Raw genomic sequence first — 17,316 nt, forward strand, 5'->3', positions numbered from 1 at the left:
GAGGGAAAAATAAGGATGAGCATTATATACTAGTGGTACTAATTCCCTATCTCTTTCAATGTTTTTAATTCTTTTATTTATGCTCATGCATTAAAAGTGTAACTCTAGAAAGCAATAATAGTATCTGTATGCAAAATAATACCCTGAAATATAATAACTGTTTCTAAATAAAAATAAAAAATTGATTTAGAAAATTAAAATGAAAGATATTTTTCCTGAAAGTTTGGGCCAAAAACGTGCGTGCACATTATACACGGGAGTGCATTACACACAGCAAAATACAGTACTTTTGGTGAGGGAAAATGTAGTAAGAAATAACCTATCTTTAAGTTAGTCCAGCTATTCAAACCCAGATGCATCACACCCCAAGGTTCAGGAACTGCTCCCAGATTTGACCTCAGAATCACTACTATCTATGAGAATAGTGAAGAAAAACAAGTGCTAGACAAAAGCAAAATCTCCCAATTTAAAAGAAAAAGAAAAAGGACAGTATAACAACAAAAAACAAGACTCACCAAGTGTCACGAGAAAATACAGTTGACCCCTGAACAACATGGGTTTCAACTGTGTGTCTTACATGCAAATGTTTTCAATAAATACTGTGAACATGTTTTCTCTTATGATTTTCTTAATATTTTCTTTTCTCTAGTTTATTATAAGATTACACTATATACTGGACATAACATATAAAATACAGAGGGGGCAAAAGTAGGTTTACAGTTATTCATATGGAAAATAACACATTAATAAATGATAACACAAGAACGAAGACCCTGTTTCGCATACTTACAACTGTACATCTACTTTTGCCCCATCCTGTATGTGATAATCAACTGTTTTTGGAATTGGTAAGGCTTTCAGTCAACAGTAGGATATTAGTAGTCAATCTTAGGTGGAGTCAAAAGTTATACATGGATATTTGACTTTTTGTGGGATCAGCAGGGTTGTAAACCCCCATGTTATTCAAGAGTCAACTATAGTCTTAAGTATTTTTCCTATGAAATTATTAGGTTAGTTGCTGTTAGGTTGGCAAAGCAACGGGAAGTTTGACATCTCTGAAGACAAGATGATGAAAAGCATTATACATATCAGTACTGCTAGATATGTACTGATCTGTGGAGCACTGAACTATTCAAATACAAAAACTAAGAAAGAAAAAATATAACCGTCATCATATGTCATAGGACAGCTTTTGAATTAAGAAACTCTTCACAAAAATTAGTAGACCTTAAATGGGATCACCATTTGGATAGAATGCTAGATACACAAATACTACATTGGGTAGGAAAATTCTGTAATACTAATAAACGTTCTTTAAGTCCTTTTTAAAAAAAAAGATTGTATTTATTTATTTCTTAGAGAGGGGAAGGGAGGGAGAAAGAAAGGGAGAGAAATATCACTGTGTAGTTGTCTCTCATGCACACCCAACTGGGGACCTGGCCTGCAACCCAGGCATGTGTCCTAGACTGGGAATCGAACCAGTGACCGTTATGGTTCGCAGGACAACACTCAATCCACTGAGCCACACTAGCCAGGGCCATTCTCTAAGTTTTAATGCATAATTTTACCAAAGGGAAGATCTCTATTCAGACTTGGGGACTGGGGGACGATTCTTGTGATTATTTGGGGAAAAGGCTAGAGAAAAAGCAGCACATATTTCACCCTCATAGCTGAAGGGACACTTTTAATTCAACCTAGTTGACACTGGTCGATTCCTTATTTTTTAGCAGTACTAAGACTTCCAAAAAGAATGTATAACACTTAATAGGAGAACCTTTTCATACAGCATTAATGTTAATTATTCATCACAATATTTTAAATACCCTATTCTAGGTACCAAAAACATCATTATACTCTTCTTATCAAACTACAGTATACACATTAAATCAGTTGTTTTCAAGTTGTTGCCTGAATTTCCAAGATCCTTTCAAGAGGCCATGAGTTCAAAATTATTTTCATGATATAACTAAAATATTAGTTGCCTCTTTCACTTTCATTCTCCCATGAGTATAAAGTGAGTATAATCCTCCATGGGGTATAAAGCAGATTTAGTATTATCTTAAGTCATATAATAAACAATTATTAAAGCATTTAATATATTAAAATTTTGTTTTAATTTATAATATGATAAACATTAATAGAATATATAGACAACATAAATAAAAGCTCTACAAGAGCTTTTAAGATCCTCAATTTTTAAGACTGTAAAGGAGTTTTGAAAACAAAACATCTGAGAACCACTGCATTAAATCACACTAATTATTCTACATAAGAATCAATAATATAGTCTTCCCTCAGATGTCAATCAAATCAAGTAATTCCTACTTCTTAGGACCAGGCACATATCTAGAACAGGGTTAGGTTCAGAAATAAACTTGCATGGTTCAAATAACACCATCTGCACAGAGTCAAGAGATAAGGCTAGCAGCAAACGTCAAATCACAAATGCTATAAAGAATAAGCCCCACCCGCACAACAGCAAACTATGACGTCAATACAATTCAAAATTCACTTTTTCTAAGAACTGACTGATTATACAATGAACCCATCAATATTTACATCAGCATTAATAACTCTGCAAATAGCATTTAATATTAAAATAATGCCAAGGGATATATAGTATACTCCAATACATCTCCAATATTCTCATATTTTTCATTAATATCTTTTCTATTTTACCAAAGACTGTTAAAATCATTCAAACTTAAAAAAAAAAAACAGCTGTATCAGCAGTCAATATGTCATTAAACTAAATTCAGAACTGGTTCATATGTTGAGCAAAAATACCCGCAGCATAGATGTAGATTTTTGTATATGTCTTTAAAGTTACATGTAAAAACATGTTCTTAAGGCACTACTAAAATTTGTAGCAACAGCACACAGCATGATTATTTAAATATTCCTATTCCATACAGTCAACTAAAAGCTCTAAAAGAAATGGAAATAGCTCTGGTTGGTGTGGCTCAGAGGATTGAGTGCTGGTCTGTGAATGGAAAGGTTGCCAGTTTGATTTCCAGTCAGGGCACATGCCTGGGTTGTGGGCCAGGTCTCCAGAAGGGGGCGTGGAAGAGGCAACCACACATTGATGCTTCTCTCCCTCTCTTTCTTCTTCCCTTCCCCTTTCTTTAAAAATACATAAATAAAATCTTTAAAAAAATGGAAATAATCTGTGCTATCATATAACCTGAATACCCTTTTAATTAAACTTTTACCAGCTTAACTGCTGATAAATGTATATAGATAACACATAAGTAAGGTATAGCACAGCCTAAAATGAGAGTAACAGTGGATAAAGTGACGGTACTGAAACAACATTACAGAAAATTCGCTACAACAATATAACTGTGCAGAAAGGAGTCATATAAAATTATGAATAAACTATGCTGTAAAACAAAAAAGAATATCATAATGAGTATTTATTTTCATTCAGATAGAGAAACCAAACACTGAGGAATGAGCCATAAAAAACTCGACTACTTAAGTCACTGGTGGAATGTGAAATACTTACACATTAAACTGTCCATTAAAACCTGGTTGAAACAGTCACTGAAGCAGACCACACAAGGTATAGCTATGCATTTTAGAGTGTCTGATATATATTACACTTTAACAAAGTGCATAAGGTCTTACATTATTTGGCCCTTACCTGTCTGCCCTCCCTGTCTCTCACTACCCCTGGTTTGCATCCTGTACCCTCACTGTACAGACTGTAACTCTGTAAATGCACCATGTTCTTTCTCACATCTAAAATGTGCTCCCTACCTTTCTGGTCCACTTTTAAAAGTTAAATCCAGTCATATTTTAAGACTTGCCTCTAGCTTAACTTCCTCTATGAATACTTTTCCTACCATACTAGTTCTTCTACAGAATCTATGAATGGTTAGTCAATGCCCCATTTTCTTTGCCTTTACTATCATAATACCTACAGTATTTGAGTGGACTTGAAAGGTCTCCTCCTACTGAACAATTAATTCCCTGAGAGCAAGGTAGCTATCTTATTCATCCTTTTACAACCAGCAGCTAGCACTGTACTAATAAATAGTGAGAATTCAACAAATATATGATGAATAGATGGATGCATGAATTCAGTTTGACCTTGCAATGAGGTAGATTATGAAAAGAAAGTCATATAAAATAGTCCAATTATTTCTAGATGTGTTTGTTTTTCAAAGCTTTTTCTTTCAAACATAGAAATTAATCAAAAATATTTTTCTAAAGCAATAAATCACTTAATATAAAGATTGACTTTCTAATATTTTGAAGTTTGTTATAGTTTCATCAAAGAATTCTTAGAAGTATAAATGCTATTCAAATGTTAACCTTTATTACTAGGGTAACCATATAGTTTATCATGCAAGCCTGTATACTGTTAGGAGGAGGCATACTACTAATTACTACAGTTTAACTACAGATTTAACTACGATTGTCTCAGTAACCATGACATTTGAACCCCCTTAATAACTACCCTCTGACTCATCCCACTATTCATTATATTCACAGTCCCCCATTATACTCTTACCCAGTGAAAAGACAAACATGCCTACCATGTAAACCCATTGGACTACATATTTGGCTACATACTAAAGCACAATATCAAAGAAGTACTTTTTTTTTTTGCTTACCATCCATGTTTAAAAAGCCTATTTCATTAAGAAAGTTCACATTAATGAAAAACTTCAATAACTTCAACTATACCTCATTCTGAAGTTCATCACCACTTTTAACAGAAGCAAGCATATCATATAAAGTACAGCAAAGATCTTCTATTCTTGTTGCTTCAGCCATTCCATTTAAAGTTGCATTTAAGTACTTCTCAACTTCACACCACAAAAAGGAGTCATTTGTTTTCTCCACAGGTTTGACCTCTGGAGTGGAATGCTCCCGAAAATGTTCATTCAAAAACTTCTTGTAATCTAGGCTTATAGTTTTCTGGGGTTCGCCATTTACTGGCAGTTCTTCAAAGTGGTCCAAATCATGCATGTCAAATGAAAATGCTAAATTATTACCAAATAAAACTCTGTCACCACATTCGTCTTTTGTCATCTGGACAAGGGCAGTAAGACTATCTGGATGAAAACGAGAAGTAATCCTATTGGTAGCATTACAAGCTGCAGTGGCAGATGATGATGGAAAGGGACCAAACATCTGTTTGATAGCCTTTGTCTCCTTGTGACCAACAGAGTCCTTCAAGTGAAATGTCTTGAAGAGAAATGCAGCTGCACTTTCAATTGCTTCTGTTCCATGATCTGTTCCAACTATCCAAAGACAAAAGAAACAGTATTAGCTCAAATGAATCGTCATTCAATGTACTATTTTCAGAAAAACTACTACTATTCTTCTGACTAAATCCAACAGTAAAAACACACTGATAGAGATAATCAATTTAACAGCAGAATAACTCCTTTAGGTACATACCCAAATTCCCAAAGAACTACATTAGTTAAATAAATCATTATCAGTAACTATTCCATATCCAAGTAGAGAAACTACCTAGTAATAACCCTTTACCTCTTTTTAAAAACAATTTAAAGCATGAGCTAAAACTTATTTAAAACCAAATTTTAAAAAGTGATTTGATGAGCTAGTTAAATAAATCAAAATAGGTGCAAAGAGAAAAAAAAAAAAAGAATCAGGGACTTCTGGAGCTAGAAGGAAACCCCAGAGATCTGTAACTTTCTTTACAATTCATGCTGTAAATCTGGGATGGCAAAAAATAAATTTATATGCTTTCCATTCAAAAGCATTTAATACCATAAAGAATGTACATAAATAGAATAAACAGCCACATTATAAAACAGAAAAAAGAACCTCGTTTAAGAGAGACCAGAAGTAAATTTCTTACCAAAGTAAGAGGAAGTAAAGGAGCAGCCCCTAATTTCTTTAAGGCACTCATTTCTCATACTCAATATCTTATTTTCTTAAATAAAAGAAAAAAATTATATTTGTTTCATATAATTCAAAGAATATTTTTAGATTACAAAAAAAATAAGAATTTCAATCTCCAGAAGGCTCCAAAAGTCAATGTGACTTACCTAAAGTAATACTGCTGAAGTTAGTATTAATAATATAATACACTAAGATCACCTTCCTGAAACCACGACTGCGATCACACCATATTTAGTTATAAATCCTGAGCAGCTCATTATAGCTCAGTGATTCAACCCAAACTCCTATACATTGATTTCAAGTCATGCCAAAGGCTGATCCCCCTCCATCCTCTTTTTTTCCAGCCTTATTAGCTATTATGCATTTCCTGGCCCAGTCAGCAAGAATTTCTTAATATCCAGAAACCAGGTCCTGTCCCATTCTATGCCTATATCCATGCCTATATTTAACCTTCTTCAAGGACTCAGAATGTTCAAATCCTACCCATTTTCAGAATCAAGCTCAATTACCTCTTTCAAGGTAAGTGCAGTATCATGTACAGTTATATTCCCTTCCTATCCCTAGGCCCCAATAAGTACATCAACAGAGATTTTCTGAATAAAACTGAATCTAGGCCTCAATGACATCAGACAAGTGTGTGTACACCACACCATACTGCCTTGATAACTTCTTACTCTGTATGATGTTTACACAAATGTGTAGAAAACTAACAATTTATATGGGTGGTGATAAAAAATTTTATAATGTATATGTCTAGTATTTACAATTTCTCCTGGTATGAAGTCCATTTTTATGATTTTAAAGAATTTACAAAATACCACCTGACATTATTCTTTTAGCATTTAGGAAAATACATGCAAAAAACCACCTATAAATTAAACAGTGCTTTTAAATTAACTGAATAGCATCAATGTACATTTTACTAAGTCTACATATGATGCTTACAGAACTAAGCTGTTGGGTAATTTAGGGACTGTGATAATTCTACAGGGTTGGAACTATTTAAGTCTGAGCAAAAAAATGGAATTCACATTTACAAACTCATTCTATATCTAAGATTATAATATGTATTCTTTTGTCAGGACATTATCATTTTGCATCTTGGAATTTTTCTCAACAATTCAGCAAGAACTTTCACATTAAATTATCTCAATTCTTCTTAACAAAAATTGCCTTCATCTTACAGATGCTAAAACAGAGACTCAGAGTTAAATAATTTTAGAGAGATCAAAGAGCCATTTAGTTATTAAACAAGTTTCAAAGCAGACTAATTTTTAAACAAAAGTTCTCTGCACTACACCACACTGACTCCTTGTAAGTTCCTAATAAAGTAGATTTATCTCTAGTTCTTATTTACTAAATAAACAAATTAAAAATCACCTTATAAAACAAAGCAATAAATGGAAGAACAGTCTTATCTTATTATCAGAAGTAGAATTAATTTAAACAACCATTTTTAGGTCACTAGTAAAACTATGTTACAGCCATATACAGGGTGGGGCAAAAGTAGGTTTACATTGTTCATATGGCAAGAAATACAATATTTTTTAAAAAATTTTTTAGAGACTTTATTTATTTATTTTTAGAGAGGGAAGGGAGGGAGATAGAGCGAAACATCAATGTGCGGTTGCTGGGGGGTCATGGCCTGCAACCCAGGCATGTACCCTGGCTGGGAATCGAACCTGCAACACTTTGGTTCGCAGCCTGAGCTCAATCCACTGAGCTACGCCAGCCAGGGTTAGAAATACAATAATTAATAAATAATAATACAATAAACCATTTCATGTACTCACAACTGTATAAACATACTTTTGCCTGACCCTGTATATTATGTTCATTAAATGTAATGCAATGGATCCATATATGTTGCCATAAAATAACCTACACAATATAGTAAGTGGGAGAAAAAGTAAGTTATAAATCAGCACAAAAATACACAGGGGGAAGTTAAGAATAGTTTAGGAAATGGAGAAGCCAAAGGACTTATATGTACAACCCATGGACATGAACTAAGGGGGGGAATCCTAAAGGGAGAGGAGAGTGCAGGGTGGAGGGGGAAAAAGGGGTGAAAAAAATGAGACAACTGTAAAAGCATAATCAATAAAATATTCTAAAAGAAAAAAGTACACACTGGTAGGTACAGAATAGACTGGGGAACATTAAGAACAGTATAGGAAACAGAGTAGCCAAAGAACTTATATGTATGACCCAAGGACATGAACTAAGTTGGGGGGACTGCAGGAGGAAATCGAAGGTGCTGGGTGGAGGGTGGCAAAGGAGAAAATTGGGACAACTGTAATAGCATAATCAGCAAAATGTACTTAAATATTTTTTTCATGTTTCACAAATTTTATTTATTGATTCAACAACAGCAAAAGATTACATTTTGACAATGAGACAATGTTTGAAGAGGGGGGGGCAATAAATCCCTGAACTGCAACTTCTTAAAGAATTAATTCATGTGATTATGTTAATCGAAATATCTACAATTGGCTTAATCCTTACCATTGAAAAATATCTCCAATATAAAATGATATTTAGGACAGATTTTGACAAAATCTTGCTTTACTAAGGAAATGTTGCAAGAAAGTGTTTTCCTTTATCACAAGCTACTAATTACTCAAAATTTAATTGGATAAGGTTAAATTTTAAAATAAAATGAATGTCCTCTATTGAGGTTTTAGAAAATGTTATTCAAAGAATGTTGAAGAATACAACTCAGAAATGTCTCACTGCAAAGAATTTTTAGTGAACACTGATTTTTATGAATTTTACTAATTGTAAGATGCAAAGTGTCAGGTTTGCATGGCCTTTGAGACGTATCTCAGCACTTTATATCTGAAAATATTTTAATATAATGATTCTGAGAATGACATAATTTTTAGAAAACATTAAAAATGTTTAAAATTTGTCCTGGCTAGTGCAGCTCAGGGGATTGAGTGTTGGTCTGAAAACCAAAGGGTCACTGGTTCGATTCCCAGTCAGGCACATGCCTGGGTTGCAGGCCAGGTGCTCAGTAGGGGGCACATGAGAGACAACCACACAGTGATGTTTCTCTCCCTCTTCCCCACTCTCCCCCCAGCTTCCCCACTCTAAAAATAAAGCAAATGAAATCTTTAAAAAAAAGTTTAAAAAGTAAATAAAATTAATGTTTTTTTACTATTGTGCTAATTTAATATTTTTTGCTAATTTTGCTTGTGTAATTATAAGATAACTTAATATTTCCTTAGAGCACTGGTTTTCAAATAGAATGTGCATCAGAATCACTGAGGGTCTTGTTTAAAACACAGACTGTGGCGCTTCTGCCTGGGACTGGGCCTGAGAATCTGCATTCTAACAAACACCCAGGAGATGCTGATGCAGCTAATATGAGGACCACCATATTTTGATGAAAACCACTGGCATAAAAAATTTTATTTTAAAATTTCTTAGGCTTTATTTATTTATTTTTAGAGAGAGGGGAAAAGAGAGAGGAAGAGAGGGAGAGAAACATCAATGTGCAGGTTGCCTGTTGCACACCCCCTACTAGGGACGGGCCAGCAACCCAGGCATGTGCCCCCACTGGGAATTTAACCAGTGACTCTCATTTGCAGGTTGGAGCCCAATCCACTGAGCCACACCAGCTGGGGCTGGCTTAGAACAATTTAAAAAACTACTTATTAATCCAAATTTTAAAAAAGATACATTTACATGGTATTTTACATCTACATCTCTTTCTATACCCCATGAAACTATAATCTTAGCTGGATAATGGTTCTGCATAATATCCTGCATACATGTTAATACCGTTGTCTAATTACTAACTCTAATTCTGCACAACCTACTCCATATCCTTGAGTTGGACTGCTAAGCATGGACAAATGTTCCTCAAAATATTTCTCAAAAGTGAATCTTTGTACTGCGTTACTCAGAAGTTTGGAAATTCCAGTAATTGAGAAGCACTCAAGCAAACACTATTTGTTACCACTATCTAAGAAAGAAAAGAGCCACAATCTGCACCCAAAGAATTTCTCTGGAGTGGGAAAACACACGGTATTCTCTACCCATCACCCCCTCCCCTGCACACCTGCCTCCCCCAGCCCAAAGGCAGAGACAAGCGTTCCAGCGCTCAGTCTGCAAGTGACGGCATAGTCACTTTAGGGGGACACTGATGTCAGCAGACCCGGATGAGAAGGCAGCTCAGGATTGGAGCAGGAACTGTGGCCGCTGTCCGAGAGGCAACAAAGGAATCATCCTAACTTGCTAGTACAGCCCACCTATGAAGCCAGCTCTTACATCTTTTGGTGACTGAAAAATATAAATGGTACTTGAAAAACAGGGGGAAAAAATCTGAAGAAAAAAAAAGGCAATTAAATGTCCGACTTGTCAAAATTCTGACAGGCCCCACTTCCCCTCAACAAACTGGGATTAGAAGGGAAAACTTTGGGAAACCTAAGGGCTCCTCTGCTGCTCCACTGGCCAGCTGAACGAGCACCTGTTCGCCACATATAAGGAACGACTGGGGAGACACTGGAAAACAAGAGTGGGGCACTTCTGGAATGGAAATTTGTAATAAATAATCACATTCTTGTTTTCTTGCACTATATCCAAAATTAAACATGTTGGATTAACTGAGGATCTTGTTTACAATCTCTTTTTTGTTGATTTCCCTTTATATTTCACACACAATTTAGTACTGAGTAATCAATCAGTCAGGGGTGTCCAACCTGTGACCTCCTGGCGCATGTAGCCCAGGATGGCTGTGAATGTGGCCCAACACAAAACTTTAAATTTACTTAAAACATTATGAGATTTTTTTTTCGGTGATTACATGTTACAACATATTTAATGTGTGGCCCAAGACAACTCTTCTTCTTCCAGTGTGGCCCAGAGACACCAAAAGATGGGACACCCCTGTAAGCTGAGCTCTGAAGTCAGTTAATACTTGCTCCCAATTCTAACTGTTTCTGTTTCACATTACTGGCTGCGCTAAACTTTCTGAGAACAGGAATTTTAAGTTAGTTTTATCCTCAAAATAAAACCTTGGTAAAGAAAATATACACTAAATAATTGGTAGAAGTTCAAATGAAACTTAACAACCTCCAAACCTTTAAGGAATCTACTCTTGATATCTAACCACTTGCACATCTAATTTTCTAGCTGTTTAACACTGAACAAGATAGACCGTAAACTGGTACACTGGCTTTATACACCTAGCACTTCAACTGCAACACATTTAAAGAGATACACTTAGAAGGTCACTACAATACTTCTTATTAATAATAAATACTTGCCCTGTCCACTCCACAGTTGTACTGGGAGCAAATGAGATGTGAAATGTACAGTAAACTCTAAAAATATAATTGGCAACTAACTGTCATACATTATAAAACGTTTTAAATGAGATTGATGACTAAATCATCTACAACACGCAAATTGCCTCTATATTTTCCTTTTATTGCAAAATATTAAGAATTAAAGAGTTGTAAATCATAACTTTTTAAATAGCCTACTTTAGTAGTTGAGAAATTCTTTAAAAGGGATGAGTAGGAAATTTTAATTGAATAAAAATATCCATCAACTCTTTGCATGCTTAAAAATTGCTAAATATTCAATTTGAAAGTTGTCAACAAATGAGTTCCTTAACCAGTTAAATCTACAATGTTAGTAGAAAATATTTACAAATATCTTTTATACTTATATGCTAATAATGAAATGTTCAAAGCTATCAAACTTATTTTTTATGTTATGTCCAAACTTTATTTTTGTATGATTTTATTTATTTATTTTTTTTTAGAGAGGGAAGGGGGGGGAGAGAGAGAGAGAGAGAAACATCAATGTGCGGTTGCTGGGGGTTATGGCCTGCAACCCAGGAATGTACCCTGGCTGGGAATTGAACCTGGGACACTTTGGTTCCCAGCCCGTGCTCAATCCACTGAGCTACACCAGCCAGGGCCTATGTCCAAACTTTAAATGCCCATTTTACCCTTGACACTTGATCTGCAACTATAAATATAATATTAAAACTCTGCATCAGTATAAAGCTCATTGTTTGCTAAAAATATAATCAAGGCAGGCAAACTATTATGAACATGTTATATTTGAATAGAGATTGGCTGATTTTAACTAAAAAATAATTATTATTTTTACATATACAAAGGGGGACCCTCCCCCCCAAAAAACAGAATTATCTTCTGGGGGGCAGGACCCTTGTAATACAGGCATCTACCTTTAGGTATGTGTTCTAGGAACCTATCTCTATCGGTGGAACAGCTGGCATTGTTGTGAGAGGCTGAATGCAGCTTCAGTGAAGTTTGTTTCCAGACCTTTTTGATGCATTGGCCCATTTCATGATGGGTTATTTACCAGCACACCTGTGCCCACATCATGCTGAGTGTTCAGCAGTTTTGACCAAAAACAGCATGACCCCTGTGTCCCAACCTCTCTATTCATCCAATCTCACCCCAAGCAGCTGTTTTTGTCTCCCCAGATGAAAAATTTCCTGAAAAGGAAACCTTCCTTACCACCCCAAGTGGAAGAAGTGAAACAAAAAAACAGAAGAAGCACTAAAAGGCATCAAAATCAATGAGTTCAAAAACTGTTCTGAGCAGTGGTCAAACTTCTTGATAAGTGTATTCCATCAAGTGGAGAGTACTTTGAAGGTGACTGAAGTTTAAACATGTAATAAGTAAATGCACAATTTTTTATAAATAAATTCTGGGGTTTTTTGGGTCCTCCCTCATATGTTAGCTATTTGTGCAAGCAAAAACAATGATTTCACTTAAACATACACTATCCCACAATGCCATCAGTTTTTCCCTCTACATATTCATCTCCAGTGCCTGTTAGTGTACTTTTTAACAAGTACAGTATCTAAAATCCTCACATGGTAATAACATTCTAATAAAACTACAAGAACAAGGATTTTTTTTTCTTTCTGCATTATACCATCTTTCAAATAATCACCAAATTATCAAACTTGAGAGAAGCAAGCATTTGCAATATGGTTTTCTGGGGAATACACTGAACAATATATGTGATATTAATTTAAAATTGGCTAAGAGGTTCATTTATTTTTTCATATAACTCATGTATATAAAAAAATCCTCCAGGAAAACCTTGCGTTAAGTAGACAAAGTATTCAAAAAATGTTCAATACAGTAATTTGAAGGAACTGCCTTCAGGGTGAGCAAATAATGAAGGGAAAGCAAATAGAGAAAAATATTTGGTAGGAAAAAGAGTAGTAGTACAAGACATTAAAAAAAGGCCAAGGCAATCCACCATGTTTTGAAGTCAGCCATTTAATTTTATATATATTCATTACAAAATGTGAATACTCATCTTACAGTGTAGACTTTAAGTTACCTTCCAGCCACTACATTACCATTTCTAGTACATAAAATCCTGAATCAAATTACAATTTGACTTTCCAGGCAACCAAACAGCTAACATAAAAGTTTCAATTATATATATAAGCTTCCTATAACAAAAACATTATTTTGAGCATCACAAACTTTAAACTGTATCTTTGAACAAATCACATAACCCACTGAGGTTTAACTGGTACTTTACTTTTTTAATATCCAAGAAAAATTTTTTAAAAGATGATTCAAGGTATACATAGTACAGCATTCATTTATCAGACAGTACTTATAGACTTAATAGTACTATACAGAAAATTAACTGCAACCTTAAAAATGCCTCTACTAAGGAATGCAGTATAAATTTTTTATGCTTAAGGAATTGTAATTTATAAATTAATAATAATATATCGATGAACTAAAGAAAACTGAAGAGTTGATCCTATTTCCAACCCCAGTTATTGCTACAATATTCTGTTCAACTGATGGCTGTTTTTGCCACATTCCCACATAATCAAAACTGCCTGTTTATACAGCCAATATATTAACAAAATCACCTATGATTTTCATTAAGTCATTTAGCTCTCTTATTTTGTAATATCTCTTGTGATATGTAGAGAAACAAACAACTATGCCCCTGAATCATTCAAAACACAATGTTAATTCTGTCCCAAGTTTCCTTCTCTATGAACTCCTTTCTGACTTACAGAAGCAGAATTCACACCATTTTTACACCACATCATCATTGGGCATATATATCTACCATAACATAAAACCACAAAGAGAAACTATTTGTTTACTAATGGCTACTGTCACATCTAGACTATAATAAAATTATTCACTGATAGCCATTTACCAGGCTTTATTCAAGGTACTTTGTAATTCTGCTTTACATCACAACAACTATACAAAGAATTAGCATCACCGTATTATGTATGAAAAAACAGGTTTACTGATATTTATTAGCTATTCACTAGTAAATGACAACTAAATTTCTACCACACATATTAACTGATAACTTGAAATTATCCTAAGGTATAGGAAAATAATTTCATGGAAACTTAAAATTGAAAATGAAATAAAGATGATACAAAATACAGTTCCAAATATTCTAAATATTAGCTTACAGTATCCATACATATATCTTAAAATAAACTACAGAAGATAGAGTTTATTACAGGACTGCAAAGGTGGTTCCATTGTTAGAAAATCTAGTAACACAATCTGCTCCAAAAAAAGTAAAGTAGGAAACTCCAGTGCAGAGATGTGATGGCCAGAAGTCAGGCACACATGGTGAACAAAGGCAACAGACCTGAGGAAAAGGCCAAGCCTTTAGCAGCCTTGTGCCCTAGCATTATCTAGCTGCTGTACTGGTATGACACCAGGTGGCTCCACTACACTTATCAGGGGGATCTTTGTAAATTATATAAATGTGTAACATTTCTGCTATATACCTAAAACTAACATAAAATAATAATAAATGTCAAATGTCAACTGTGATTGAAAAATAATTTTTTTAAAAAAAAGGAAAAAAGCAGCTGAATCCTACAGAGGAAATTTGTCAGGTGAAATGAATAAACCAACTTGAGTCTCTGTCACTGTAGTAGGTTTTAATATTTGAGCTGAATACATTCCTAATACATGTATTTATGAATGTATAAATATCATAAAATATAAAAATAGTCATGAGAATACTAAATATCAATTTTATGACATTTAAGATTATTGATTACCAGAGACTGAGCAGGTAGTTCTAACCATATTAATAAGATTTTATTTCTTAAAAGAAAATATGGAGGAAAGATAGCCAAATGTTAAGCTGAATGGGGAATACACAGGTATTGCAGTTCTTATTTTTATCAGTCTGTAATATTTCATGGAAATTGATAATATAAAAGCCATAAATTGTACACTTTACTGAATATAGTAGGAATATACAAAGTACACATACAGCTCAAAGGATTATAATAAAGTGCACATACCTATAAAATTTGGGTAACTAAGAAACAGAACAGTATTAGCTCCCCAGAAACTCCCTTCCTCAAAAGGCCACTACCCTGACTTCTGAAACCACAGATTAGTCATGCCTAGTGTTCAATTTCACATACACATATAGAATCATTCTCTGTTCTTCTGTGTTTGGCATCTTTCAGTCAACAGTCAGATTCATTCACAATGTAACAAGTAGCTATATAGTTCTTTATTGCTAAAAGGTAGTCATAAATCATAATTTATCTATGCCAGTATTTAACAGTAAATTGGGTTGCTTCCACCTTAAGGTCATCACAACTAATGGATGCATGCCTCTTTTGTGTACATGAGCAGGCGCTTTTACTGGATATTTATGTACATATTACTGGAAAATATACACAAAGATTTAAAACTTAACTTCTCCAACCACAGTAGATACTACTAAACAATTATTCAAAGCTGTCATGCCAAATTAAACTCTGCTAGAACTGGTTGAGAATTTGTATTACATATTCTTGAGCCTCACTGATAATTGGCATGCCAGTCTTTTTCATTTTAACCATTCTTATGGGCATATAATGGCATTTCCCTCATTACTAATAAGGTTGGGAACCTTCTCTTGTTTCTTGGCCATTCAACTGTCATCTGTGAAATGCTTGTTCAAGGTTCTTGCTCATTTTTATGCAGGAATTATCTGTCCTTTCCTTTTCTTATTGTTTTGTGGGAGTTCTTATTTAATGTACATATAAGGTTTCTTTTCTGATTATGTATGTTGAGACTATGTGACTTGCCTTTTTACTCTCAAAGAATAAAAATGATCAATTTTAATGCAGTACACTTTACAAATCTTTCCCTGTATGAGTGTTTTTTGTTTTGTTTAATAAATATGTTCATATATAAAGACCAAGAAGGTGTTCTAAATGATCTTTTAGAAGATTATTTTGTGCTTCATGGTTCTTTGTACAATCTGCTTAGACTTATCTGTATAGGTACACGTTTTTCATATATACATTTGCCCAGCATCAGGTACTGAAAAAAGAGCCACATTTCACTGTTCCAAGACCTTCATGATAAATCAAGTGCCCTAATATCTGTGGATAAGTTCCTGGACTTTATTCTATTCCACTGGTCTATCTGTCTACCCTTGACCAACACCTCACTAAATTACTGATCTTCATAATAAATCTTAATACCAATAGATTAAGCCCTTCTTCTATCTTTCAAGGTTGATTTGGCTGCTCTTTGCATTTGAATTTCCATGTAACTTTCAGATTGTCAATTTCCACGCATAAACACACACCTACAAACAAAAGCCTGCTGAGATTTTGATTGGGATCACACTGAATCTATAGCTTACTTTGGATAAAAATATCTTTATAACAGTGAGTGTTCCAGTTCTTTGTATAGCCCTTCATTTAGTTAGGTCTTCTGTAATTTTTCTCAGTAATATTTTAGTTTTCCATGATAAAATTTTGCTCATCCCTAGTTAAGTTTACTAGGTATTTGATGATTTTTTAAAATGTTTTTTGTAAATGACACTAGGAAAAAAAAGCTCTGGTACAGAGAAATAAAATTAATACTATGTTGACCTTGCTAATTTCATTTTCAAAAAAATACAGCCATGCAAATAATGGCAGTTTTTAAGAAATATTTACGTCCTTTCTTTTTCATGTCTTTAATTAGCACGAACCTGTACAGTAAGAAACAGAAGTGGTGATAGGCATTCCTGTCTAAATCTCTATCTCAGAAGGGAAGCTTTTTCAACACTGCATCATTAAACAAATTTGACCTAGGTTGTTTTTTTTATAAATATTCTTTATAATATTAAGTTTCCTTCTATTCTTAGTTTGCTAAAAAAAAATTTTTATCGTAATTGGATTTCAGATATTCACAAAATGCTTTTCTTTGTCTACTGGACAATCATGCAAGTTTAAAACCTTTACTACGTTACACAAATCCCACCATTTTCCCTATTTCTGAACCTAATAATTAACATTTTGTGCATTCGCACTTTCCCTCTTGGCTTTTTTTTTTTTTTTTTTTTTACACTGACCCACTGTTGTATACTGAGTCTTCATGGCACTTTACTAGAAACACGCAGCAAGCTCATGTTCAATAA

The 17,316-nt window shown here is 34.0% G+C and overlaps 1 protein-coding gene across 2 annotated transcripts in view; it reads right to left on the reverse strand.

Moving 5' to 3' along the window:
* The window catches only part of ASCC3 (activating signal cointegrator 1 complex subunit 3), a 310,528-nt gene that overhangs the window by 268,574 nt on the left and 24,638 nt on the right, over positions 1 to 17,316 (reverse strand). For both annotated transcript variants that reach the window (XM_028508379.2, XM_036024518.1), the window contains exon 4: positions 4,696 to 5,255. In XM_028508379.2, coding sequence (XP_028364180.1) covers positions 4,696 to 5,255 — 560 coding nt within the window. The remainder of the gene's footprint in view (positions 1 to 4,695; positions 5,256 to 17,316) is intronic.

The sequence above is a fragment of the Phyllostomus discolor genome, chromosome 4 (assembly GCF_004126475.2).
Source record: "Phyllostomus discolor isolate MPI-MPIP mPhyDis1 chromosome 4, mPhyDis1.pri.v3, whole genome shotgun sequence".
Lineage (NCBI taxonomy): Eukaryota > Metazoa > Chordata > Mammalia > Chiroptera > Phyllostomidae > Phyllostomus > Phyllostomus discolor.